Consider the following 24,375-nt stretch of genomic DNA (forward strand, 5'->3'; position numbering starts at 1 on the left):
AGGGCTCGGATAAGGCTCGCAGGGCCGATAATTGTTGATCGGTATTTTTTCGTCTTGAATTTGACGCAAAAGCCTCCCCTGCAGGCATTTGTCTGCATTTTCAAACTTCATATCGGGTAGGCACTACGGTTCCCGGCAGTACTGACTTTGGAGCACGATTATGTTCTAAGGCTCTCGCAGCTCAATTACTTGAGTAGGCAACCGTGAAATGCAATATCATACATCTAATTTTAGTGCACTGGCCTTCTCCAAAGTATTGCTTCACGATGTCTTTCGACCTATGCCTATGCCGAGCGCATCCGTCTATTTTCGCATGAAGTAAAGCACGCGAACTATTTCGCATCGCTACTTTACTGAATTCTTCTGTGCACACATTTGTACTCTGCGGACATAGATGCCTTCCGGCCGAGTGAGGCGGTGCTGGCACAGTTGCCAACGTTGGAATGATATTTTTACTTCTTTTTCTTGGACGTGGTATCCCTTTATTCGGGAGATGCTCAATGCCGAAAGGGCACAAGAAGATGAACAAGAGATATCGATGGGGGCTTGATGCGCATAACTTGGAGGATAAGCTCATGTTTCGAGGGATGGGTGTTTGACGAATGTGGACGGCGTCCTCAAATTCTAACCCAACATAATATGCCATATTTGTCGAACGGGACACGCTCGCGTGGTGTGCTGTAAGATGATACAGCATTACAGAAGTCCCAGACCTATTCAGTGATCTCTTATTGCTCATCGGATTAGATCAAGAAGGAATTGGGAGAAAGGGTCGGAATGGTCGCGGCTATAGAAGGGAAGGGTCACCAAAGACCAAAGGTCGTGGGTTTTTAGTTAGTGCGTTAGTGCAAGCGGACGCGAAGTTTCGTTATCAGCAAGGAGGCAAGAAAGTGCGTACGCTGCGAACTAGGCTAAGAGCTTCTCCTTGAAGCTCTCTCCATTCCCCTCTCGGTAAGACGATCAAGAATAAACAACTGAAGCTTTATTGCTACATTGGCGGAGCCCTCCTGTGCGGACTCCGTAACTACGTCTTCGCCCGATTCGCGTTCCGCTCTAGGAACGACTCAGGCTCCTGTGCGCCTGTGTTAGAATCAGACCTGACTAAGAAAGGACAACCTTGTCATAGAGGTTTTCCGACATTCCGGAATTAAGGAAGGCTTCTTTGTCATCCTTAGAACAAGACTAAGAAACAATGCCCTCGAACCCACCTCCCCCGATACCATCGCTGTCTGACGATCCCCCTCCGACAAATTCCCATGTCGGCCCATTTGGAAACATTCGTCTAAGCAACGCTCATCAAGAAGGAATTTACAACTTGTTCACAGGTTATTCCACGCTGCTCCCCATCCCCACAGGGGAAGATCTTCTGTCTCAGATACGTGAAGACCTCGAACCTCGTGAGCTAGTCGATCCCATGATTACCGTCAACTACGAAATCTACAAGAAAATACGATCCTTCTTAAACGAACACGGGGTAGACACGCCTTCAACTGGAGCCTCAGGAGGTCTCATTGTCAACCGGCTACTCCACACTATTTGGAATCGCCCGGAAGATGCAGGAGAACGTGAGAGAGCCGTTGCTCAATTCAAAGCAATTAAGCGAGGGACCTTTGCACCCAATTCCCCCATTCAAAGCCCAGTTTCTGCACCGTTTGCAAACCCCGTCCCGATTTCACCACATACCCCGCAGTTCACCGCGACAAACTCTAACAATGGTGCAAAAGGAATGAGCATTGCGTATTCTTCAGAAAGACAGAAGTTTTGGGGAAAAAGCGACGAAGACTGGCTGACTAAACTCTCTCGATATCAATTCATGTGCAATCAAAACAAAGTAACTGGCGCTGACAAGATTAATTTCTTGCATTATCTGCTGGATGGCGCCGCACTTCAGTTCTTCATCAACGAGATACAGGGCAGAATATCCAATTGGGGAGAAGTCTTACGTCGTTTCCAAGACCGCTACGCATCCGCAGCTAAACAAGATTACATTTCTCATCGCTTGGACCAGATCCATACGTCACAATTTGAAGTGGTCGGGGAAACTTCCGAAGCTCAGGCGCTGCGCAAAACCATCGATGAAATTGACAGACTCACCCCGATGTCCCATCCTGAAGATCGCTCCGACAGAGCAAAAATGCTCCACCTGCAGCAGGCCGTGCTGGGTAAAGAATGGGCTCGTAGTGTATTGTCCAACGTTACTGCGAATGAACTGCACTATCACACGCTCATCGAGAAACTAGAATACTCTCTGCAACAAACCACGAAACATGAGGCAGCAAAGGCCAACAACATCGAGGGAAGTAGTAATTTCAGGACTGCACGGTGGAAGTCGACGAACTTTGCAGGACAGGGTCGGTATGGCACCGAGCCGAGCAGTCGTAACTCAATCGTCCCAAAGCATCATGGTAACAACCGCGGCTCTTTTGGCCACGGACCACGTCAGTTCCCGTATCCGAAGGAACGCTGGCCTCGCAAACAATCACCAGATCGCGATTCGCTCACGTGTCACAACTGTGGCAAGGTCGGGTGTCGCTGGTTCCGATGCAAAGAGCCACTAGACATGCAGCGCGTGGTGAGAAACAGGATGAAATCCGCAAGCCGCAACTCGACTTCTCCAAAGGTAAACATAGCAGACGTTGTCGATGATCTTGCTCAAGACATGATGGAGACCTTTATCCTCACGCAAGAGGACGAGGAGGAAGGGATCGAGCAAGAGACCGCGAACGAGCAGCTGATGACACAGTTGACAAAAGGCGCCGCGCGCGAAGCTGCCATTAATCACAATGCTCACTTCGAAATGCCAGATAACCTAATGGATGATACGGATCCCGATGACGATCCGGATGCCACTGAGGATTTTTGCAACGGGGCTTGATTTGCCAGCAAGTCCCGATACTCAGGCACAAAGACCCTCCGGACAAGACGCCCGAAAGAATTGGCAAGGGAAGGACGCGCCCGAGCTACCCCCGATTTTTCGGGAACGTGCGTACCACAACCCCAATCTCAAGTCCGCACTACTCCGGTCGGATCGTCAAGGAGGTGCTAAAAGTGAATGTCACCCGACCTGACGGCTTTCGCCAGTATAACAGTCGCTTCTTTAAAGGTGCGTGCGCTGACACCGGCGCCCAGAAGTCAGTCTGCGGTCTCGACCAAGCGAAGGCATACTGTCGTGCTCGCAAGCAGCCCTTCAAGCTGATCCAGTCACCATACTCCTACAAGTTTGGAGATGGCATTCGCGCAAGTCTCGGTATGATAAAAGTAAGAATGCGAATCAAGAGAGGTTGTTATCTACCGTTTTGGGTGGATGTCGTGGATGCTGATGTTCCCCTACTATTCGGTCTGGATCTACTAGACCGACACAAGCTCGTCGCGGACAACACTGACAACGTCCTCGTCAGCAAAATTGGTGGCTGGCAAGTACCGATAGTTAGAGCACACGGTCACATGTTCGTTCGATGGGACTTACACGAGGTTATGTACACCCGCACCGAACTCGAGCGACTACACCTACACTTCTTTCATCCTTCCGTACAGAAGCTGCTCAACCTCCTGAAACGAGGCACTCCAGATCGCGTCAAGAACGATACACCCACTATCATCCAAGATATCGTAGACGAGTGTGCAGGATGCAAGCGTTTCGGTATTCGTCCGTATCGTTTTAGAGTATCATTGCCGAGTGATGAGGTGATTTTTAATCACGAAGTCGCCGTAGATCTCTTCTGGGTTGGCGGTAATCCTATCCTCCACGTCGTCGATACCCATACTGGTTATCAAAATGTCGCCCTTCCGAAGAGTCTGTCCGCTAGGCATGTATGGGATGCGTTCTTAGAGGCGTGGGTTACAGTGTACGTCGGTATCCCCAATCGTATCCGTGCTGACCAGGGCTCTGTCTTCACTTCCAAGTTTTGGGACGACATCACTACGCTACATGGTATCGATCTTCAATTATCAGGAACACAGAGCCACAACTCGATCGGAATCGGTGAAAGATATCACGCCCCTCTACGGCGGATATTTCGAGTCATTCGTTCGCAGTATCCGAAGCTCGATCCCGAGATTGCTATTCGCCTTGCTGTAAAGGCCGCCAACGATACACTAGGACCGAACGGTTATGTCCCCTCACGGTTAGTCTATGGAGTTGATCCTGCATTTCCGGTAGTGAACGCGCAGTTGCCAGCTCAGCGAGAACGCATGGCAGCTTTAGAGACGGCAAAACTCGAAATGGCGACAATCACAGCGCAACTACGCATCCAGCAAGCACTTAAATCAAAGCTTCCACCAGCCAGTAGATACGACATCAGACCGGGGGATGAGGTCCTGGTCTAGCGAGAGAAAGAGAAAGAATGGTTGGGGCCATATCGAGTTGTGAAGATCATGGAAAAGGAGGTATATGTCGACTGGGACGGAAAGGAGCAGCACTACAACCTGTCGCAAGTCATACCCATGCCCAAAGAACAGGGCGACAGAGAACTGAAACGCCTATTCGATGGGATGGAGCAATTTACATCCAACCCGCCCCCCGGAGTATTAGTCACTGAAGTCCTGCACCCCGCCGATTCGAGGAGCCGCTCAGGGATGTTCGATGATGCCAAAGCAAAGGAGCTCGCCGGTCTTGCCGAACGAGGAGTTTATGAAGTCGTGTGCCGCGAAGATGTCCCGTCTGACGCCAACGTCCTCGGCGGCCGTTTCGTCCTTGCGATCAAGAACGTCCGCACTGAGGGTGAATTATACAAAGCTCGCTTTGTCGTCCAGGGTCACACGGATATCGAGAAAAACATGCTGGTGCACAATAGCACCAACCTGCGACAAGGTTCCATTCGAGTCCTCATCGCCATCGCAGCGGTTTTTGGGTTCCGCATATGGTCACAGGACGTATCACAGGCATACCTCCAGAGTGCCGATAAATTAATGCGTGAGGTGTACGTCAAGCCTACAAAGGAATTTAATCTGTCGTCGGACCAGTTATTAAGACTACTAAAACCGCTGTATGGCTTAGCGGACTCTGGCGACTACTGGCATGAGACATTCTCGAAGCACTTACAGCAAGACCTCAACATGCGACCAACTACTGGCGATCTGTCCCTGTTCTTCAAAGTCGTAGAAGGTAAACTTAAAGGTATGACAGGCGCGTACGTCGACGACACCATCGGTACGGGAGATGATGAATTCGAAAAGGAATCAAAGAAAACTGGAGATCGATTTCAATCAAAGCCGCGGGAGAACGACAATTTCCAATTCGCAGGCATCCAGATAGAGAAAACTGAAGATGGCTACCTCATGCATCAGGAGCGATTTGCCAAGAAGATCTCCTCGCTTTCAAAACAATGCACATTTGCTGAATTCCGTTCAAAAAGACACGAGCTCGCTTGGCTGACACATACACGCCCCGATATATCCGCCGCAGTCAACTTAGCTGCCCAAGTCACGGAGTCGAAATTCAACGCAAAACACGTCAAGAATTTGAATGACACCGTCAAACGGATCCACGCTAGGCCTCGGAGAGGCATCATGCAGCAGATATTGGACAAGAATACCCTGTCACTACGCGTGTTTACCGACTCGTCGTTCGCCAACACCCCCGAGCTTCGATCACAACTGGGTTTTATAGTACTTTTGTGTGACGGCAGCGGCAAGTGCAACATACTCCATTTCAGTTCGTATAAGAGCAAACGCGTCACGAGGTCTGTGATGGGCGCAGAGGTGCTCGCCTTCGCCGACGGCTTTGACTATGCATACCTCCTCCGTCACGATTTGAATCGCATCTCAGGACAAAATCTATCTCTCGCCATGTTGACGGATTCTGACAGTCTTTTCAAAACAATTGTGAAGTCTACCACGACGACGGAAAAGCGTCTCATGATAGACATTGAGGCAGCACGCGACGCGTACAGCCGGCAAGAGATCAGCAACGTCGGATGGATCAAGTCCGAAGACAATCCTGCAGACGGACTGACAAAAGCCGCCCTGTGCCCCGCACTTGAGAGATTGCTTGATACTGGGCGCCTGGATACCCCTGTTCAGCAGTGGGTGGTTCGGACACCGCTTCGCAGTAAGCAAAAAGGCAAGTGACCACGACTTTGTTCTCAGAAAATCCCCGAGTGTCGAACGGGACACGCTCGCGTGGTGTGCTGTAAGATGATACAGCATTACAGAAGTCCCAGACCTATTCAGTGATCTCTTATTGCTCATCGGATTAGATCAAGAAGGAATTGGGAGAAAGGGTCGGAATGGTCGCGGCTATAGAAGGGAAGGGTCACCAAAGACCAAAGGTCGTGGGTTTTTAGTTAGTGCGTTAGTGCAAGCGGACGCGAAGTTTCGTTATCAGCAAGGAGGCAAGAAAGTGCGTACGCTGCGAACTAGGCTAAGAGCTTCTCCTTGAAGCTCTCTCCATTCCCCTCTCGGTAAGACGATCAAGAATAAACAACTGAAGCTTTATTGCTACATTGGCGGAGCCCTCCTGTGCGGACTCCGTAACCACGTCTTCACCCGATTCGCGTTCCGCTCTAGGAACGACTCAGGCTCCTGTGCGCCTGTGTTAGAATCAGACCTGACTAAGAAAGGACAACCTTGTCATAGAGGTTTTCCGACAATATTATGGCATTAACCTAAAAATAATATAGAAGTTAACGCATAAGAAATTTCTATCCCAGTTTCATAACAGTACCCCTGATTTTCTGCCGAAGCATCTCCGAATTTTGTAATTAAAAACTGCTGACGCAGAAAGACTTCATGGTGGCTCTCCCCGTAATTTCTTTATTGTCCTAACAAATTAGTTATCCACCTGTTGAAAAAAAGGTAACTCAGTAGGTTAGCTGTCACAGCCCACTGCGGATGCATGAAATGGTATCACAGAACGCGATTTCCTTCTATGTCGACGCATTAGAGAGAATTCAATTCATTATAGTATTCATGCTGTCCACAGAATCAGAAAGATATAAATATCTTTCTGATTCTGTGGACTTATATCTAAAGTCAGCCACTGTTGAGAATCAAGTAATGGTGATGGGAAGTCGTTTAAGAACCAAGCATTTGTTTTTTTGCATTTTTACATGCAGACTTCATCAGGTTCTACACCACACTACACTGCAACAGTACATTTAAACTACTCACGCCACAAATTTGTTGGGATATAAAATGTGAACCAACATGAGTTTGTACAAGAAGCAAGAGATTAGCATTTATATTACGGGGGTAGCTTTCAGTACTTAAAGCACTATAATTTCTAGTTGCCTCACAAAGTTCGTTTAACCTGCGAACATCATTCAAGTTGGTTGTTCCCTTCTTGCTGCAACAAGAAATAAAAAGGTACATGAGGAAATTGAATTGAACAGGGCTGACTTGAGCCAGTATTTGGCCACGCTCTCCTTTTTGACATGCAGGAAACTATTTTGATACATGGAGAAACTTTCTTTCTCTAAAAGAGTATATTAGATGGACTTTTAGTAGCAAGATTATAAAAAAGATGCGTTGTGTTTCATGTGCATGCGGGTTGCGTCATTCGCAATACTTGACGTGCAGTACTTACAGGAGAAAAACGTCTAGTGAGATGGCTGAATCTTGACACGACATGTCCTACAACCAAGTACAATGTACAGTGCGCGAAACTGCAATAAATACACACATCGACCACCACGTAAACAACACCTCCGATTGCCCTTTTAAAGCATCGCCCCACGTACAGTACCAGGACATCAAGGAATAAACATTTGTAGAGCCCGCCAGTTGTACGTCGACACGGTTTTGGAGTTAGCTCCGCAAAGTCGCGCGAAACTGGCATACATACGCGAAATACCATAAAGCACAGTACCTTTAGGGCGCCAAAACAGGACCGTAAAGCGCTATATCAGCCTCAAAACATCCCAACGTAAACTGCAACTGCTCCATTACAATATCAATACAACTCAACTATCCAGAACAAAGAATAAATGCCTCGAGGCCCCGCAATAACCGATCTTGAGCGTGGCCAGATCTTGGCTCTCCACAAGGAATGCATTTCATTCAGGAGCATTGCAGAAGCTGTCAATCGCTCCGTAGGAGCCGTACAGAGTGTGGTTAGGCTGGGGTTTCAACACAAACATCCTAAACACTGGAAAGGAAATCAGAAGATCTCAGAGACGCAGAAGAGGGCTATAATTAGGATGGCTTTAAAAGGAGAGGAAAGCGCAAGAGGTATTCAGGCTGAGCTCAAACTGCCGATTGGGCACAGAAGCGTCCAACAAATACTGAGCGCTGTGCCCTATCTCAAGTATAGAAAAATGATCACGGCAGCACAGATGACCCCTCAGCATAAAGAGAATAGGGTCCAGTGGTGCCGTAGATTCATAAGCAAGGGTGAAGCGTTTTGGAATAATGTGGTCTTTAGCGATGAGAAAAAGTTCAATGGTGATGGTCCTGATGGTTTTGCCTCGTACTAGCATGATCTCCGCACCAAAGAGCGAATTTTTTCTAAGCGACAGAATGGGGGATTTTCGGTTATGGTGTGGGGTGCCATTAGTTTATATGGTGTTTCTCCTATTGTTTTTATGGATGGAAGACAGGATTCTACTAAGTATGTTGATGTTTTGCGCCACGGTTTACTGCCATTTAGCTCAGAGGTATTTGGGGAAGGGCAGGGTTGGGTGTTCCAGAAGGACAATGCCCCGATTCATACTTCAAATTTGCAAGAACTTGGCTCTCTGGCCATTCTATAAGGACTCTACCGTGGCCTCCTAAGTCCCCAGACATGAATATTATCGAGAATGTCTGGGGAGTCATGGCTAGAATGGTGTACGCAAGAGGCAGACATTATCAGAATGTTAGAGAGTTGAAGGATGCCATTGAAGAGGCTTGGTCTACAGTGGGGTCGGACCTTCTTTTAAAGCTGTACAAGAGCCTACCCCGTCGTATGCATGCTGTCATGGATGCGCGGGGTGGTGCAACAAAGTATTAAATGCTCCTTTATGTTTTGTGTCATATCATATTTCGCGTATTTATAACAATTGCGCTCGGGGTTTTAAAGATATCTCGACAGTGGTGCGCTGTATCTATATTCTTGATTGATATGCGTTATTATTGGCGCGTGTCAGACCCGCATTCGTAGCTGTTTGTGGACGGACTGGTCACGAAGTGTCAGATTGATCCTTGTCGATGGGTGTATTTATTACAGTTTCGCGCACTGTACATTACTTTTGCTCAACGAGGTGGTGAATATATGAATTCGGGGAATTCGTTGGGCGTATCATGCCACAATGAGGCGTTGAAGACTTGCCTTTACTTTGTAAGAGAGACACGAAGTTATACCCGGCAGAAGACTCCAAAAAACCGTGACGCAAAGCGTGCATGAGGAATATTAAGACATCGCTGGTTGGATATTTATATGAGACACGAAAGTCAATTCAGACAGCAAAGCAAACTGGACGTGGAGAAAGACGTTGTTCTACTTGCTAGAGAGCGATATAGAAGATATAGAAATGCCCCAAAAGCTGGCTCCGTACTGTACATCCGGGCTATTGTAACGCAGCCCTGTCATCAAGCTATCGATCTTGTGACCAATTGGGCTGTTCGGGTTTTAAAAACACCTGAAATATTTTTGAGAAGTAAAGGGCTCGGAATTTGGCGGGAAAGGGCTCATTCTGAGTATGACTTCCTGGACATTGTGCCGCCCACCCACACATGCTGCAGCTGCCACGGTCCGTTGCCTCGGCATCCCCGACTTACTCTGTTCAGTGCCGTCATCGACGCAAGTCCGGGATCATATATCCTTACCACAGCAAGTCAGCAGCGGCGCTGAATAACAGCTGAGACTCAATCATGGAAAACGCCGCCTCCGATGAGCGACTTGTCAACGAAGAGTACAAGATCTGGAAGAAGAACACTCCGTTCTTGTACGATTTGGTTGTGACCAAGGCTCTGGAATGGCCATCGCTCACGTGCCAATGGCTTCCGGTAAGATTAATTCCACGTGCAATTGTAACAAGCAATTGTAACAAGCAATTGTAACAAACAGGAATGCCTTTCTTGTACTAACAGCTTCCATTTGTTCCCGACCTGCATCGTTTTCACAGTACAAGCGAGAGAAGACTGCAGGCGATTATTCTGTCGAGAAACTTATTCTTGGAACGCACACATCTGATGGAGAGCAGAATCATCTGATGATTGCCGAGGCTCGTATTCCCAACGATAACGCTGAGGTGGATGGAACAAAATATCAAGATCGCGAGGGAGGTAAGCTCAGACAGTATCTCATTCAAAATGCGCTGCCCCCTTCACTATCGCGTTGAGGCCAGGAGTTGCAGGAAACTAAAAATCTCCATCTTCTTCTACACTCCATATGTTCATCTAAGCAGACGATCAGGGAGGGTACAAAACGGGACAATACGGCAAGATTGAGGTTATCCAAAAGATCAATCACGATGGTGAAGTGAACCGCGCACGCTATATGCCTCAAAACCCTTTTATCATCGCGACAAAAACAATTGTACGTTACCTAATTCGATCTCTTCGCTGCAGTGTGCGAAATTTCTCGCTTTTCACTGACCCACAAATCGCTTTCCCATTCATTCCGCCGTACTCGTGTGCAGCAATCAGATTTGTTTATATTCGACACGTCTAGGCATCATTTCAAACCACCAGCTGACGGTAAGTGCACACCGCAGCTGCGGCTTCGTGGACATAAGAAGGAAGGTTATGGTGTATCATGGAGTCCTCGGGAACAAGGGAAGCTGATATCTGGTGCCGAGGACAAACTGATCTGCCACTGGGATATTCAGTCTCCAAGCATAAAAGGGGGCGGATCACTAGATCCGACCTGCATCTACGAAGGGCATACAGATGTCGTGGAAGATGTCGCATGGCACGTCTTCCATAGCAATATTTTCTCGTCCGTTGGCGATGATCGCAAGCTGCTTATTTGGGATACGCGGGAAAAGGATCGCAAAAAGCCTCTCCACAAAATCGACGCCCACAAAGGCGAGATTAACTGTGTCAGCTTCAATCCGTTTTCAGAATTCGTGCTTGCGACCGGGTCAGCTGACCGAACCGTTGCACTGTGGGATATGAGGAATCTGTCACTGAAGGTGCACTCTTTCGAAAACCATGCGGATGAAATTCTGCAGGTCGAGTGGAGTCCTTTCAGTGAGGCCATCTTAGCATCTGGTAGCGCTGATCGCCGTATCAACATGTGGAATCTGGCGAAGATTGGTGAGGAACAGGATCCCGAGGACGCCGAAGATGGTCCTCCTGAGCTGTTGTTTATTCATGGGGGGCACACGAATAAGGTGTCTGACTTCTCATGGAACATGAACGAACCGTGGGTGGTTGCGTCTGTAGCTGAGGACAACATACTCCAGATCTGGTCGATGGCAGAACATATCTATGAAGAGGACGATGGAGAGGAAAAGAAGGACAAGATGGACACGGACAAGCCAATGACAGACGTGGAAAAGAAGCTTCATGACCAGGAAAAGCCCGTTGCTGATGAAGATCTTGAATAAATACGGCAATATGAAAGCTCTGCACCGCAGCTATCATTAGCAAGATGCTTGTCATGTTGCTTCAGGGTCACTCCGACAGAAGCCGGCGAGCGTCGTCACCAACTACCCTTTTTCATTCGCTTTGAAAGGGGCCCACATCTTCGGAAGTCGCCCGGGCGCTTAGTCCCGCATGTTGTTTACTGCGGCGGCGAGGAACTGAAATCTGAATGATGTGTGACACCATGGAGCGCATGTCTCATGTTCCATTACCCTCAACCTTCTTCTGCATTGAATTCTTGCAGCTGGATGCGAAAGCATAGACTAATTTCTTCGGCACGTCTGCGGCAGAAGCAATGCCCCTTGCGACGGCACTCGCCGGGACGCCTTCTTCGACGAGAGCCTTGGCCAATGCCGCAATGTCAACCTCTGCCTTAGAGTATGCATTCAAATCGTCGCGACTTGCCTCAGGCCTTTGCAAAGGTCCGAGCACAATTGTAAATTCACCGCGTGGTTCTACGTCGTTTCCCTCAAACCATTCGTAAGCTTCTGCAGGACTTGAGAACCTCATAAACTGCTCCCACTTCTTGGTCACTTCCCGAGCAAGACAGACATGCCTTCCTACAAACGCTGGCCCGCGCAGCGCGTCCAACGTAACCAGCAATCGATGAGGTGCCTCATAAACCACAACAGTACCCTCAAGCGCAGCAATCTTCTCCATGGCCTTTCTTCTCTCCACCCCTGCCCTCGGTAAGAACCCCAGAAACGTGAACTCTCCCAACGGCAAAGCACTGGCAACCAATGCGGCAAGCGCAGCACAAGCGCCTGGCACCGGGACGACAGGCATGCCCGCTTCCACGGCGGCCTTGACCAGCTGGGCGCCTGGATCTGACACGCACGGCGTGCCTGCATCGGAAACTAGAGCGACTGAATCGCCTGCCGATAAACGAGTCAGCAAGTCCGGGATTCGGGAGCGCACGTTGTGCTCGTGGCAGGAGAGCAAGCGCTGGTGCTGCGGACGCGGGCCAACGGCGGCGGAGAGGAGTAGACCCGTCCGGCGAGTGTCTTCGGCGGCGATGACGGAGGCAGTGTGCAGGATGGCGGCGGCGCGGTATGTTAGGTCGGCGACGTTGCCGATGGGGGTGGACACAACGTAGAGATGACCGGCTTGGGCGGGGGCATTGGGGAAAGGGGGTGCGGTGGGGGCGTGCGTTTCGGATTTGGCGGTGCAAAGGAGTCGGGAGGCGCCATTGGAGGAGCGTTGGATGAGGGAGGTAGGGAGGCGAGGGAGGATGAAGGTAGGGCAAGGCATAACGATAGTTCCGCGTCAGAGGAGGAGGTGGATTAGAGAAGAGGGGGAGGGCAAGGCCAGTGTAGATCTGCGAATGGGGTATTTAGAAACAACCAATTGTAAAGTGAGGCCCGCAAAAGAGACAGTGGCTGAATTCCGCCCCGACAAGCATCCCGGTAGCGCGATCGGTCTCTTTGATTTTCGTGTTTGACAGTCAAAGGGGAGGCGACGGCGACTATACGGGGTTGAGGTATTTCTACGAGTGGAGGGTCGAGGCGGACAGACACAGACATCCGGTCTTTGGAACGACAGAAACGGACGCGACCCATCTCGGAATAGCAACTATGCCGTCACCGTCAGAGACAACCGAACTCGTATCGGAAACGACAAACACCGCGACCACCGCTATCGCCACGGACACGAGCGCACCGGCGCCAGAAACAGAAAAAGATGGGCTTCCGGACTGGTTGAAGCCTGGCGTAAGTACTGGGATTCACATGTAAGTCTCTTACGCACCAAGCGGAGATTGTTTCACCGAAGCGATTTTGATACATGGCGCTAACTTTAGGGACACTTTTATTGCTGCTGCTGGGGTTGGAATAAAGGGGTGTGCGTTTGGTGCTTCTCGTACTGAACACGTTTCTTGGGTGTTGCGCGCTCATGCAACTCGTGGTACCGCACTTTGCGGTTCTGTTTGTTTTGTCGCTTGGGTTGACAGCGAGTTACTTTTGGTGGGTTTTCCTGCTGTTTTTGGCTGCAGATTGAAATGCAGGTTGTAGAGACAGGATACTAACTGGGATGATGATGCGAACTTTTTCGTGTGAATGTGTAGGTTTGTGTATGAGCTCGGGAAAATTCCCGAGGTGGCTGCTTCGGAGGGTGGAACACAAGCAGGGTCGGGGGGCGCTGGTGAGAAAAAAGAAAAGTCGTCAAAGGACAAAGAGGAAGTGAAAAAGGACTTGTGACCTACTGAGAGAGTCGTCAGCATTTTGCGCTGTTGTTGCACCGGAGGTAATGGAGGAGGATAGAGGAGGTTGGTAAATAAACTGTTGCAACCAGGAGCTTAGATGGCAAAAGACTTATGTTTTCCCCTTGCGAGATGGGGCTTTGACAAGAATAAAGACCAGGCAGCAACGCTGAATTCTTTTAGGGATTTCCACAAGGAGAGCCAACAACTCCAAAAAAATCAGAACCAAAAATCCAAAAGAGAAAGGACAGGGTCCGGCGTGAGTCGAACACGCGACCTATCGATCTGCAGTCGATTGCTCTACAATGTGCAAACCACTGAGCTACGAACCCGTTGTCAGGTTTCCGACCTGCATTGTATTTAAATGCTGAATAAAGAGAAGTACTTTTACACGTGTGTACGTGGAATACATGGTATGCTTGTAATACAGGATATGCATGACACACGTGTGTGCAGTAAAGACAAGTTGCAACGTTTATGATACGCATGATGATTGGGCACCAGCACGATTTCGGCCGTTTGATCCCACTTTGATCCTATCATTTGGCATCACGGCAGTAGCGGCTTGCAGCTGGACTCACCTTTCATCGTGACGGCGAGGGATCCCAATCTCCACAGTCGCGTCTAGTTTCTCTTCCGTGAGAGCGAATGAATTCACAGCAAGGTTGCACTGGCAACAAGCGTCAAAGAAATTCTCAATCTGAAGATGATGGACCATCATCCAAGAGGGCCAATGTGAATACAGAGCAAGACGCCAATGTGAATACAGAGCAAGACGAACATCACACCTCCCTTGCAAAGGGAGAACCCCAATATCGCAGTGATTCTGCTTCCGCGTCACTGGGGAGCAATGAAGTTCTTCTTTCGAAATGGAGCGGAAGCAATGACGAAGACGAGGATTCCAGACCGTTCGTTCCGACTGAGTACGTTAAGGAGGAGCTCAAGAGCGAGCTCGAAGAATTGAACGAGGCATCCGAAATCACTGAAATGCACATTCAGGATGTAGAGGAGAAAGAGGTCGGGTCCGGTAGAGACAGCGACAATGATGAGCCAGACGACAAGGATGACGCTGAAGAAAATGGCGAACTGCAAAAGTGGGTGGGGCTTTTTAATATAGCCCCAGCTACCTTTCGCACCCTCCCATTCACTCGAGCAGAAGAAATCGAAATTAACCCCCCCACTGAAGAGGAGATTGCGGAGAAGAAGAAGTGGCTTCCCTCCAAGAAGAAATGCGCTTTCTACAACCCACGTTTATGGCTTGAAGGCGCCCAGATCCCGGAGCTATTCAAGATAGCGAACAAAGAGGCAGTCTACCGCGGGAATGTCAAATGCTTTGAGACCGAAGTAACCCTCAATCGCGATGACGATTGCGGCATTGGCTCCATTTGGAAGGATATGATACTCCCAGAGTACGTACCAGGTAAGCAAAAGCCGGTTGGTTCTCCGGCGACTGATAGAACGGATTTTCTGAAAGGGTGCATGCGTTTGGGTTCGATGATGGACCCGAAGAAAATGTCAGTTCTTCTCGGAGGGAAGCATCGCACAGAAGATTTTTGTCGTTTTGCGATGGCGGGCATGTTGGGTATCCTAAATAATTGCGAGACTCGGGCGAAGATTCGAGACGCGCGTTCGATTAGGGCAGGGTATCGACATGCAGATGTGTCTGTACACGCTGACGAGATGTATGAAGTCAATGACGAGCTTGTCATGAGCGCTGAGGTTCTGGAGGAAAAACTTGAACGAGCGAAACTTCAAGCGCCAAGTATCGAATCGGAAGGTGCTATTACCGAAGTCGGAGACATTGCCTTGGAAGATGATGCGTATGCAGATACAGATGAACCCAGTAGACCGTTTGAGGAGCTTCAATCTTCACCTGTATCGGAGGTAGCATTTGAAAAGGCGCTGTCCTATGTACATCGCAATTACTTCGCAAACATAATGGGGACAACCCCAGAGAACATCTCTCTGGAGTCGTACCTAAAGTGGGCTGTAGAGCTCGGTATAACGTTTGAAAGTGACGCTTTGTCCAAATTAGCACCAGGCGCCCAGGGAGACGTACAACCGATCATTGGAAGCTCTTTGAAACAGGCAGAAGATCGCCGCAAGTGGCGCACCGAACCAATGCCTGCTCCAGAACTAGCTCTCGGTGCTTCTGTGCGACATGGCACAGCCGAGCAGTGGAGGCACGCCAGCAAGAGGTTTTCCTCGAAGCACATGACCCGCCTGTCTCTTCTTCAGCCAGGCAGTGTCTTAGATTGGATGACATATGTGACTGCAACCAGCAGTGTTGCCGACAATGAAGTTGCTTTCCTGCAGGAGAACAACCCTGTGGTGTCTATCGCCCCTATTCCGCTACTCTATCTAGCCGACTTGATGTCTGACTTCGCACTTAAAGTTCTGAGTGTTGCAGCATCAATAGCCATCGAAGAGCAGAGAGATTCCAGCGACGTTAATGTTCCGGAAATATCTCGCGATGAAATTGCAGCAGCTGCAGTTATAATTACCGAGAAATTCTTCAAGAACAAGAGGGGCTGTTACGTTTTTACAGAGCTTTCTATTGATGAGACGGGACTTGCTATACCTCCTCCATGGCCTATGCTTGTCAAACGACCCATGACAGTGTCTGAGGAAGTTGTGTTGTGTTCTGAAGTCCCGATAAATTCCTTCCGTGTCCCGCTCAACGCCACGAACGAAGCGAGGAGTACTCTTGATTCGCTCAGAAAAATATCTCGTCACTTTTTATACGCTGGGTGCAAGAGGTTTGGAAACATAGATCCCTTTGGACAAAGAAAACGAAATCACCCGCAAGTAGGCCACGGAAAGAGGGATCCGAATGTAGCTGTTGTGCAGAAAGGCGAACCTGTGCTTCATGGTCAGTCCGAAAGCGTTCAAGGTGCTACTTGCAAACCTGTGACATCGAACTTAACACATGATCGTTCTACTGCTGAACCTTCAAATATATCCCTGAAATTTTCATCGAGCGGAGCTCATAGCCCAAAAACCGAAGCACTTGCAATCGAAATGAATAAGAGAGAGGAATGTATATTCGATCTATCTGGACAAGACTTCGATCCGACGGAAAACACAGCAAATTTTCTGGTGAAAAACATCGGTCGTGGAGTATGGTCTAATCGGTTGAAATCTCGTTTAGAAACGCCGCGAGAGGATAGGCAGGCTGCAAAAGCTCTGCAAGGCAAACCTCTGCTAGAGGTGTTGAAGCGAATCAAGACCTTCAGGCATTTACCAAGCTCGACCGTTTCGTTGCATCGACTAGCATGGATTTGTCTGCATGCACTAGGGCAAGATACTGGAGAAGAAGACGGGAAATTGATGAGTTTCGGGAGTAGAGCTAATTACACTAATTTTGGAGAGTTTGGTACGCCTGAAAAAGTAACGCTGAGTCTACAGGGTCTCAGCACTTTGGCCGGATTTGCTGATCAGATAGTCAGGGAAGAAGCTGAAATTCTTATGGCATGTGCAGCTCATGATGATGGGCGGCCGTGGATTGATAGGGCTGACGTTATCGTGATAAGTAGTGTTCGCAAAGAGCCCTATCTTTATGCCGGCCTTGAGGGACCGTCTACGCTCACATGACGCATTTGAGAGTACATTTTGTACAATTTGAAGCAGTGCAGTAAAGCAGTACCGTACTAAACTGGTTCGTGAAGGCCAACCACAAAGCATTAAATTAGGTTCCGGGAAGCTTGTCAAAGAGAGAAGACCCATCCAAGGGTTTGAAAGTGTCATGATTCAAGTCGCTGAAGTATGGATGTTGCAGTGCCCCAGCGGCATTAATTCTCTTGGTGGGGTCGTAGATAAGCATTTTTGAAAGGAGATCCAACCCCTGACTATCGAGGTTTTTAACTGTCTCTCCAATGTGTCGTTTGTGCCAGTTGGGAAACCTGGTAGAGTAGTCTGGCAGCTCGCTGACGTTCTCCCACATCTCTTCAGTTGGGGTTCCAAGTGCAAAGAAGATCTTGTGCAACTGATCAATCTCGGAATCGCCTGGGAACAATGGTGCTCTCATAACCATTTCTGCAAAGATGCAACCGATCGACCAAATATCAACAGGAGTTGAATATTTCCTAGCGCCGAGCAGGATTTCCGGGGCTCTGTACCAGAGCGTTACGACTTCGTGTGTGTAATGGCGAACGGGGATACCGAATGCCCTGGCTAGGCCAAAGTCAGCGAGTTTGAGCATACCGGTGCGGTCAATGAGTAGATTTTGTGGCTTGAGATCACGATGCAAGACGCGGCGGGAGTGACAATAGGCAATGCCGTTGATCAACTGGTACAAGTAGGACTTGACCAGAGCGGGGCGCAGAGCACTGACCGAATCCATAAAACGCTTGAGGTCCTGGTCGAGGTACTCAAAGACGAGATAGAGTTTCTTATCGGCGTGCACGACGTCTTTGAACAAAACGACGTTTGGGTGGGTGAGCTCCTTTAGAATGGAAATCTCACGGATGGCGGTTGAGGGAACACCTATGGACGCAAAGCATAAGACAATCAAAGCATGCAATGAATTCATCGTTTGTGTCAGGCAACGCAAAACTTTTCGTGCTGCACTCGGGCGCGGTCAGAAACAAACCTTCATCTTCCTGTTCCAGACGAATCTTCTTGAGAGCGATCATTTGGCCTGTGGCAATCTCTCTTGCCTTGTAAACGACGCCATAGGTGCCCTCTCCAATTTTACCTAACTTCTCATAGCGTTCCATGGTGGGGATTGGTCCGCTGGTGAAGAGCTGGCCTGGACGTCGTCTACCTAGTTAAGGCTTGCGACGAGACTTGGAAGAAAGCGCTAGGGCGGGGGAGCAGAGTGTGCGGTCGCGGTGAGGGTGGGCAAGTAATGGCCGATGGGAGGCGAGAAAAGTAAGAGAAGACGTGACAAGAGAAGACGAAGAGCGGGATGTGTCATGGCGGCGTGCGGACGAGACTTATACATAACTGTATAATGTTGAAATATATTCAGAATATAGAGCTTTTGATATGTTCTACAGTAGACAGGGCAAAGCAGATTGCCGTGTGATTTTTGTGTTTACTCCGATTTCGTAGCTAATCGACGCATGAGCAGGCAGGCATGCATGGAGGGCGAAATAACCATGCGTCGCTGCATCCGGGGGCCTCTGAACCTGTCAAATAGAATGCTTGCCTGAGGCCCCTGCGTGGGATACCAAGCAAACTGCACTTTTCGCCGGCTTTGTTCGTCCTTCGTTTTCGTAGACGGGTATGCGCGCTGCCGAAATGTTGCCTCAATATAGCCTTAACAAAGTATTACAACAGTCTCAGCTCTCTGCCTATTAAACACTGCAATCGTACCTATAAACATTTCGGGAACCCGCGAACAGGGAGGTATTCGTCATCGATATGTATGTGTCGCATTTAGTCGATCAATAGCTTTCATTTATGTCAAAAGTTGGAGTGCTACAGAGTTCTCCTAAAGCCATTTATATTTTCGGCAGACGGCACTTTGAGTGTGTTTAGAGACGAGAATAATATTCCAAAGGAGTAATGGACCGCTTGGTTTAAGTACAAGCACATAAAAAGAGACGTCTAAGCTTCGGTGTTAAAAATTGTTGCTTCTTTCTCATCCCGTGTGAGTGTTGAAGGCTTTTTAATTGCTCTACTCTTGTCAGCTGTCGTACAGCACCAATTCTTAGAAGTTCAGGTGATGTTTAACAAATGTTAGCGCTTTTGCTTAAGACTTCTACGATGGGGCTTCGGAAAAAGCACAAAAGAAAACGCATGGAATGAATGATTATGTTTGATAGCCCCATATCTACAGAATAAAACGCAACAGGAGCATCCACTTTGAAAGACCATCACGGCGCCGGCTTTCTGCTATTTACACCACACATGCCGAAACCTAGGATAGTTGATCTCAGTTAGATTTCTTGGCAGGGATGACTGTGCTCATTAATCCACACTCCCGGATCATCTAGGAACAGTGATAAAGAATGTACTGAACACCATCGTACAGGACATTTCGGTGTTTGTGTAGATAGCATGACATCCATACGTCAGCCTCTATGAGTATAATCTCATGGGGCACAGGTCCAGGTTGTCTCGTTCGGTTTACCATACCAAGAGCGGTTGACAAGTCTGTGGAAGTTCCTCAGTAGAGCAATTGGCACCAGTGCCAATGCTTTGTCAACCAGTGCCAATGCTTTGTCAACCAGTGCCAATGCTTTGTGAACCAGTGCCAATGCTTTGTCATCGGTGGCTTTTGAGTAATCTCCATGTCTACTGACGAGCCAATAAAAATGCATAAGTTTTTAGTCGCCCACTTAGAATGTACCACGTGAATATCATGGGCATCATAAAATTGTCTGATTTCAGGATTCTTTCATGCACCAGAGGCCAGACCAGCGATGCAATTCCACCTCAATAGCTCTCACCCTCTGCAGCTCTTGACTCAATCTTTACTTAAACCAGAGACGGGGACCGCCCACTACTGCCCGTAACTCTCCATCGACAACAGTCTGCCCTTTCGGATACAGACTCCGCGATGAATTGGCGCAACTTGTCTACGGCGGTCCGCGCAGTGCGCAATTCTACTTCGATTCCATTGTTCTCTACGCGTACCCCTCCGAAGGTCCCCGAAGCTGGGATGTCTTTGCCGCCACTTCTCATGGTGCACGGCGTTCTGGCGTCTGCTGCCACCTATCGCTCGATCATGAAGCGTCCAGATTTCGGTACGTACAGAATTGTCTGGAATTCACAATTCACCCATGCGGTATCCAAGGAGCTCAGTATAGGAGGCTGACGTTGTGCCATCTCTTTGCTTCTAATTTACGTTTCTGCCGCGCATTCACCTTCAATCCCATCCGGTACTGAATCAACCGACACAGTTCCTAATCGCGAGATTATTGGAATTGACCTGAGAAACCATGGGCAGTCTCCGCATCTCCATCCGTCAGACGGAATGCGATATGAGGATATGGCATCCGATATCTCTGCCTTTTTGGACAGCGAGGGGATTGAAAAAGCTTGCGTAGTAGGGCATAGCATGGGAGGAAAAGTCGCCATGCATTTGGCCCTGACCGAGCCGGAGAAGGTATCTGAGCTAGTTGTCGTGGATATCGCTCCGATAAGCTACATGATTGGGAAGGACTCTGGCGACCCTTACGTAGCGACTCGAGCGATGCGCGCTGTCAAACTTGAACAAATGCAAACTCGTGCGGACGTCGATGCTGCTCTTCAGGAAAACGGAGTCAAGTCGGAGGCAGTTCGCCAGTTTGCAATGACTAACCTTATCACTTCGCAAGATCCCAACTGTAAGTATCAGTGGAAGCTTAATCTAGCTGCTATTGAGGAGGCTTTCCCGAGCATCATGGATTTCCCGGACCAAGACGGCCGTTCGTATTCAGGACCGACGTGCTTGATTCGCGGCGGGAAGAGCAAATATGTGCCCTTCCAGTCAATGCGAGTTTTCACTTCTCTATTCCCGAATTCCAAACTGGTGACGATCTCAGATGCCGGTCACTGGTTGCAAGCACAGGCTCCAGATGACTTTTGCAAATCAGTCAATGATTTTCTGGTCAAGTGAGCGGTTATCGAGCTTCTTGTCTAGATCAGGTCAACTTTTGTCCGCCCAAAATTTTCTGGGCGTAACTGCTTCTGCTTCTGGATCAAAGGGTTCTATCGCAGATGCTGCGACATCGGTCGTGGTGTAGAGACCAGGATAGGGCCAGTATTACCCTGGTCTTAACTGCCACTCTTCAATGAAGACAGCAAATTATTGCCGCCTTCCTAATTGTGTTATCAGGATTCTCCACCTTCGTCCTCGAAGTACCACATGTCCTGAGATCTTCTGCCCTGGAACGTTGCTTGGAAGATTTGGACGTCGTTTTGCATAGGAAAGGCTTTCAGAAAGTTAGGCATCGTTGGACGTCCAAGGCAGAAGAACGAGGTTCCACTACCGCTCATCAGCACAACCTGTAACGTAAATTATGTATGCGGACGAAGAAGACAAACTTAGACTGGTCAGCAAATTTTTTGGACATGGGGGCGCATTTGACATGAGAGACACAAATAACGCACCTTGAAACCTGCGTCTTTCAGCTTCTCTTTCAGTTCTGCTAGACGTGGAAGGAGCTTAAAACTGGGCACTTCTAAGTCATTGACATATTCTGCGGAAATGACCCCCGCACGCATTTTGTCTAAAAGTTGACGCGGATCTCGATCGGAGCAATCCTCCATCTTTAGAGTTTTAAAAACTTCAGCCGTCGACAAACCTTCGTTGGGCTTGATAATAAACAAGCTCTCTTGCGGGAGTGGTTGCACGTCCTCAAGAACCTCCCCTCTGCCAGTACAGTACGCCGTTCCACTGGAGAGAAAGAACGAGACGTCGGAGCCGAACTCGGCGCCAAACTCAGCCAATTGCTTATTCGTGCACGGCTTGTCTGCGAGGACATTTGCAGCCCACAGGGCCGTGGCAGCGTTGGCCGAGCCCCCGCCGAGACCGGCCTGAAATGGAACCCTTTTCTCGAGTCTGACGTGAAAGTATTGCTCCACGCCTGTGCGCTCGCGGAACTTGGCTAGCGCTTTGAGGACGAGGTTGGAATCGTTTGTCGGCACGCCTTGCTTATCGCATTCAAGCGTGTCCTGATCAGGAGCGGAACCGTGCGGCGACTTTTTGGAGAAGTGGATGGTGTCGCGAAGGCTTATTGACTGGAAGAGAGAGGCGAGCTCGTGAAAGCCTGTGGAGATAACACCAAATGGCGACACGCGTTAGTATTCGGTTCGGTTGCGGACTTAAATGGTGAGACGGGTTTTGGCAACGCACCATCCGGACGCTCCCCCATTATACGAAGAAACAAGTTGATTTTGCAAGGGCTGCTGAGCGTGAGATCCCACTTTTGTGGGGTAATGGCAGAGGCAGAATCTGGCAGCGGCTTGGACGCCGTCATCTGAGGTGGTGACCGAGAGCATGTCGTGCGGCAGAGTGGCTCGCGCCTTGGCAAGGCTGCTGGTGAGGCGAAACAGGTCAGCCACATGTCGGGTGTTTCGAAGAAGAAGGAGAGTTATGAGTGGGACGGCTCGTCGAGTTGAAGAGCACGGCACAGCGCTGCAGACATGAAGAGTGTTGCTGTTTGTGACGTGGAGATCTGTTTCTCAAGGCGGTGGGTGTGGTGGAAAATTCAAAAAAATTGGTTTGAGCACATTGCACAGGAAGGATGAGCGAAACGAGGAGGGTCGTATACCGCTGCAGTTCAGGATACCGTAATGAGAAAGTTAGGTTTGGAAATACTATACAACTGCTCTCCTTCGACATGTGAGGCAACTAGTGGCAACAGCTCTGTCTCATTAAGCAGTCCTGTTACATCAACAAATACACCACGCTCCTACCAGTGTCCCCATCGTCACGATGAGCCCCCCTTGGCTTCTGATTTGTCCCCCTGACTCTCTCCCAATTCGCGATCGATAGCATCCCGTAAAAGCATTGCAATCTTCATACCGCCCAGCTCCGACGGCTCGACTCTCTCTACATAATCCCTAGTGTCCTTCCCATCCAAGGCCTCAAACAGCGGCACGTGAACAAGCTTTACACCCTCCACCCGCACGCTCTTCATCTGCTCAAAAACGGCCCTCATAACCTCCTGCATCCTCTGTGGCCTAGCGCCATACAGCAGCACGCCCAGCGTGAACGATGCCCAGCTCTGCTGCGGCGCCTCATCGGGAAAGTAGAGTCCGCACAGCACGACGAGCCTGGGCTTCCCCTTGCGCACCAGCGTCTCCACGTACGCGGTCATATCATGGACGAAGAGGCGGGTCAAGGCGCGCATGCCCAGCGCCGGGAAGAAGTAGATGGCGGCGAGTGCGGAAAGCACGAGCGGAAGCGTGGGGGCGAGGGCGATGTCGTTGCCGCCGACGGAGACCACGAGGACGTCATGGGGCGAGAGGTTGTCGGCGATGAAGCGGTCGTGCGGCAGCGGCTCGCGCAATCGGTGACGCAGGGTGGTGGCCTCGACGGCCGCGTTGAGCGTGAGGAAGGGGGCGGTGCGGAAGGGGAGGGTGTTCAGCCAGTACGCGATGTCGCGACACGCGAGGGGCGGGTCGAAGAGGGTGGTGATGGGCGGGGGCGGGGGGACGTGCGGAGGGGGCAGCCAGTATTTGTTGTCCAGCGTGCTGTCGCCGGCCAGGTAGATCTTGGGGGAGGGCGGCAGCGAGTGGAGCAGGGTGGCGAGATGCGGGAGCGGGTGGCCGTGGTACTGGGCGTAGAAGTCGGAAGTGGGGATGCGGGGGGCGGGGGAGGGGGCGGGAGAGGGGGCGGGGGAGGGGGCGGTGGCGGGGTTGGTGGACATGTGGGTTGGGATGACGGGGGATGGGAGGAAGGCGGATAGGGTGGGAGAGGGCATTGTCGTCTGAGGGGAAGGGGATGGGGGCTGGAGAGGAGGAGGGCTGGAGAGGAGGAGGGCTATGTGGGGCTGCCTGAATAAAGCCTGAACAGGGGGGACGGTGGCGTTGTGTGGGAACACGTGCATCTCTGTGGTTGGGTGTGGTCTGGCTGCGGACGGCGGAGGGTGCGGTGCGTTTGTTGTGTAATGCTGTAAGTATGTAGCCTCCTTCGCACTCGAGTGCATACTGTTTACAGTACCTTACGTACGGTGGCTGCGGCTGGCATGGTTGCTGTGAAAAAGACGCGTGTGGAAATACTTCCATTTAGC

At 49.8% G+C, this 24,375-nt stretch overlaps 11 protein-coding genes; 6 read left to right on the top strand and 5 right to left on the bottom strand.

Annotated features, from left to right (window-relative positions):
• Positions 1 to 3,249: 3,249 nt before the first annotated feature.
• Positions 3,250 to 4,326, top strand: CHC_T00003700001 (hypothetical protein). The gene has a single exon (XM_005714549.1). The coding sequence runs from the start codon at positions 3,250 to 3,252 to the stop codon at positions 4,324 to 4,326; it is 1,077 nt and encodes a 358-aa protein (XP_005714606.1).
• Positions 4,327 to 4,343: 17 nt separating this feature from the next.
• CHC_T00003701001 (hypothetical protein) lies at positions 4,344 to 4,538 on the top strand. The gene has a single exon (XM_005714550.1). The coding sequence runs from the start codon at positions 4,344 to 4,346 to the stop codon at positions 4,536 to 4,538; it is 195 nt and encodes a 64-aa protein (XP_005714607.1).
• Positions 4,539 to 9,676: 5,138 nt separating this feature from the next.
• Positions 9,677 to 11,514, top strand: CHC_T00009311001 (chromatin assembly factor 1 55 kDa subunit). XM_005714551.1 is given in 6 exon segments: positions 9,677 to 9,789; positions 9,790 to 9,924; positions 10,044 to 10,203; positions 10,323 to 10,456; positions 10,560 to 11,471; positions 11,472 to 11,514. 4 exon segments carry the CDS (start codon positions 9,790 to 9,792, stop codon positions 11,469 to 11,471), a joined length of 1,341 nt encoding a protein of 446 aa, XP_005714608.1. The 5' UTR covers positions 9,677 to 9,789; the 3' UTR covers positions 11,472 to 11,514.
• Positions 11,515 to 11,583: 69 nt separating this feature from the next.
• CHC_T00003702001 (hypothetical protein) lies at positions 11,584 to 11,703 on the bottom strand. The gene has a single exon (XM_005714552.1). The coding sequence runs from the start codon at positions 11,701 to 11,703 to the stop codon at positions 11,584 to 11,586; it is 120 nt and encodes a 39-aa protein (XP_005714609.1).
• A 3-nt stretch (positions 11,704 to 11,706) lies between these two features.
• CHC_T00003703001 (hypothetical protein) lies at positions 11,707 to 12,759 on the bottom strand. The gene has a single exon (XM_005714553.1). The coding sequence runs from the start codon at positions 12,757 to 12,759 to the stop codon at positions 11,707 to 11,709; it is 1,053 nt and encodes a 350-aa protein (XP_005714610.1).
• A 159-nt stretch (positions 12,760 to 12,918) lies between these two features.
• Positions 12,919 to 13,897, top strand: CHC_T00003704001 (hypothetical protein). XM_005714554.1 is given in 5 exon segments: positions 12,919 to 13,082; positions 13,083 to 13,237; positions 13,344 to 13,469; positions 13,571 to 13,703; positions 13,704 to 13,897. 3 exon segments carry the CDS (start codon positions 13,083 to 13,085, stop codon positions 13,701 to 13,703), a joined length of 414 nt encoding a protein of 137 aa, XP_005714611.1. The 5' UTR covers positions 12,919 to 13,082; the 3' UTR covers positions 13,704 to 13,897.
• Positions 13,898 to 13,940: 43 nt separating this feature from the next.
• On the bottom strand, positions 13,941 to 14,700 carry CHC_T00003705001 (hypothetical protein). XM_005714555.1 is given in 2 exon segments: positions 13,941 to 14,487; positions 14,488 to 14,700. 1 exon segment carries the CDS (start codon positions 14,698 to 14,700, stop codon positions 14,488 to 14,490), a length of 213 nt encoding a protein of 70 aa, XP_005714612.1. The 3' UTR covers positions 13,941 to 14,487.
• Positions 14,701 to 15,412: 712 nt separating this feature from the next.
• CHC_T00003706001 (hypothetical protein) lies at positions 15,413 to 17,299 on the top strand. Its single transcript, XM_005714556.1, has one exon. The coding sequence runs from the start codon at positions 15,413 to 15,415 to the stop codon at positions 17,297 to 17,299; it is 1,887 nt and encodes a 628-aa protein (XP_005714613.1).
• A 4-nt stretch (positions 17,300 to 17,303) lies between these two features.
• On the bottom strand, positions 17,304 to 18,552 carry CHC_T00009317001 (Cyclin-dependent kinase A-1, CDKA-1). XM_005714557.1 is given in 4 exon segments: positions 17,304 to 17,393; positions 17,394 to 18,190; positions 18,297 to 18,423; positions 18,424 to 18,552. The coding sequence occupies 2 exon segments, from the start codon at positions 18,421 to 18,423 to the stop codon at positions 17,394 to 17,396; spliced, it is 924 nt and encodes a 307-aa protein (XP_005714614.1). The 5' UTR covers positions 18,424 to 18,552; the 3' UTR covers positions 17,304 to 17,393.
• Positions 18,553 to 19,968: 1,416 nt separating this feature from the next.
• CHC_T00003707001 (hypothetical protein) lies at positions 19,969 to 21,254 on the top strand. Its single transcript, XM_005714558.1, has 3 exons — positions 19,969 to 19,999; positions 20,143 to 20,400; positions 20,557 to 21,254. The coding sequence occupies exons 1-3, from the start codon at positions 19,969 to 19,971 to the stop codon at positions 21,252 to 21,254; spliced, it is 987 nt and encodes a 328-aa protein (XP_005714615.1).
• Positions 21,255 to 21,274: 20 nt separating this feature from the next.
• CHC_T00003708001 (hypothetical protein) lies at positions 21,275 to 22,617 on the bottom strand. Its single transcript, XM_005714559.1, has 3 exons — positions 22,494 to 22,617; positions 21,749 to 22,407; positions 21,275 to 21,346 (listed from the first exon to the last, which is right to left on the bottom strand). The coding sequence occupies exons 1-3, from the start codon at positions 22,615 to 22,617 to the stop codon at positions 21,275 to 21,277; spliced, it is 855 nt and encodes a 284-aa protein (XP_005714616.1).
• Between the last annotated feature and the right edge of the window lie 1,758 nt (positions 22,618 to 24,375).

Source organism: Chondrus crispus, genomic scaffold (assembly GCF_000350225.1).
Source record: "Chondrus crispus Stackhouse genomic scaffold, scaffold_2, whole genome shotgun sequence".
Classification (NCBI taxonomy): domain Eukaryota; phylum Rhodophyta; class Florideophyceae; order Gigartinales; family Gigartinaceae; genus Chondrus; species Chondrus crispus.

Excerpts from the sequence above, each read along its gene's own strand:
- CHC_T00003702001 (XM_005714552.1), bottom strand. The coding sequence starts at position 11,703 with ATGCGCTCCATGGTGTCACACATCATTCAGATTTCAGTTCCTCGCCGC.
- CHC_T00003708001 (XM_005714559.1), bottom strand. The coding sequence starts at position 22,617 with ATGACGGCGTCCAAGCCGCTGCCAGATTCTGCCTCTGCCATTACCCCA. Across the intron at positions 22,408-22,493 it reads AATGGGGGAGCGTCCGGATG|GCTTTCACGAGCTCGCCTCT; the intron begins GTGCGTTGCCAA and ends TTATCTCCACAG. Across the intron at positions 21,347-21,748 it reads TGAAAGACGCAGGTTTCAAG|AACCCTTTGATCCAGAAGCA; the intron begins GTGCGTTATTTG and ends CATCTGCGATAG.
- CHC_T00009311001 (XM_005714551.1), top strand. The coding sequence starts at position 9,790 with ATGGAAAACGCCGCCTCCGATGAGCGACTTGTCAACGAAGAGTACAAG. Across the intron at positions 10,204-10,322 it reads ATATCAAGATCGCGAGGGAG|CAGACGATCAGGGAGGGTAC; the intron begins GTAAGCTCAGAC and ends TGTTCATCTAAG. Across the intron at positions 10,457-10,559 it reads TCATCGCGACAAAAACAATT|CAATCAGATTTGTTTATATT; the intron begins GTACGTTACCTA and ends ACTCGTGTGCAG.
- CHC_T00003705001 (XM_005714555.1), bottom strand. The coding sequence starts at position 14,700 with ATGTGCATTTCAGTGATTTCGGATGCCTCGTTCAATTCTTCGAGCTCG.
- CHC_T00003707001 (XM_005714558.1), top strand. The coding sequence starts at position 19,969 with ATGCATAAGTTTTTAGTCGCCCACTTAGAAT. Across the intron at positions 20,000-20,142 it reads TTTAGTCGCCCACTTAGAAT|ACGGGGACCGCCCACTACTG; the intron begins GTACCACGTGAA and ends CTTAAACCAGAG. Across the intron at positions 20,401-20,556 it reads CATGAAGCGTCCAGATTTCG|TTCCTAATCGCGAGATTATT; the intron begins GTACGTACAGAA and ends CAACCGACACAG.
- CHC_T00003704001 (XM_005714554.1), top strand. The coding sequence starts at position 13,083 with ATGCCGTCACCGTCAGAGACAACCGAACTCGTATCGGAAACGACAAAC. Across the intron at positions 13,238-13,343 it reads GTAAGTACTGGGATTCACAT|GGGTGTGCGTTTGGTGCTTC; the intron begins GTAAGTCTCTTA and ends GTTGGAATAAAG. Across the intron at positions 13,470-13,570 it reads TTGACAGCGAGTTACTTTTG|GTTTGTGTATGAGCTCGGGA; the intron begins GTGGGTTTTCCT and ends GTGAATGTGTAG.
- CHC_T00009317001 (XM_005714557.1), bottom strand. The coding sequence starts at position 18,423 with ATGGAACGCTATGAGAAGTTAGGTAAAATTGGAGAGGGCACCTATGGC. Across the intron at positions 18,191-18,296 it reads TCTGGAACAGGAAGATGAAG|GTGTTCCCTCAACCGCCATC; the intron begins GTTTGTTTCTGA and ends TTGCGTCCATAG.
- CHC_T00003700001 (XM_005714549.1), top strand. The coding sequence starts at position 3,250 with ATGATAAAAGTAAGAATGCGAATCAAGAGAGGTTGTTATCTACCGTTT.
- CHC_T00003701001 (XM_005714550.1), top strand. The coding sequence starts at position 4,344 with ATGGTTGGGGCCATATCGAGTTGTGAAGATCATGGAAAAGGAGGTATA.
- CHC_T00003703001 (XM_005714553.1), bottom strand. The coding sequence starts at position 12,759 with ATGCCTTGCCCTACCTTCATCCTCCCTCGCCTCCCTACCTCCCTCATC.
- CHC_T00003706001 (XM_005714556.1), top strand. The coding sequence starts at position 15,413 with ATGAGCGCTGAGGTTCTGGAGGAAAAACTTGAACGAGCGAAACTTCAA.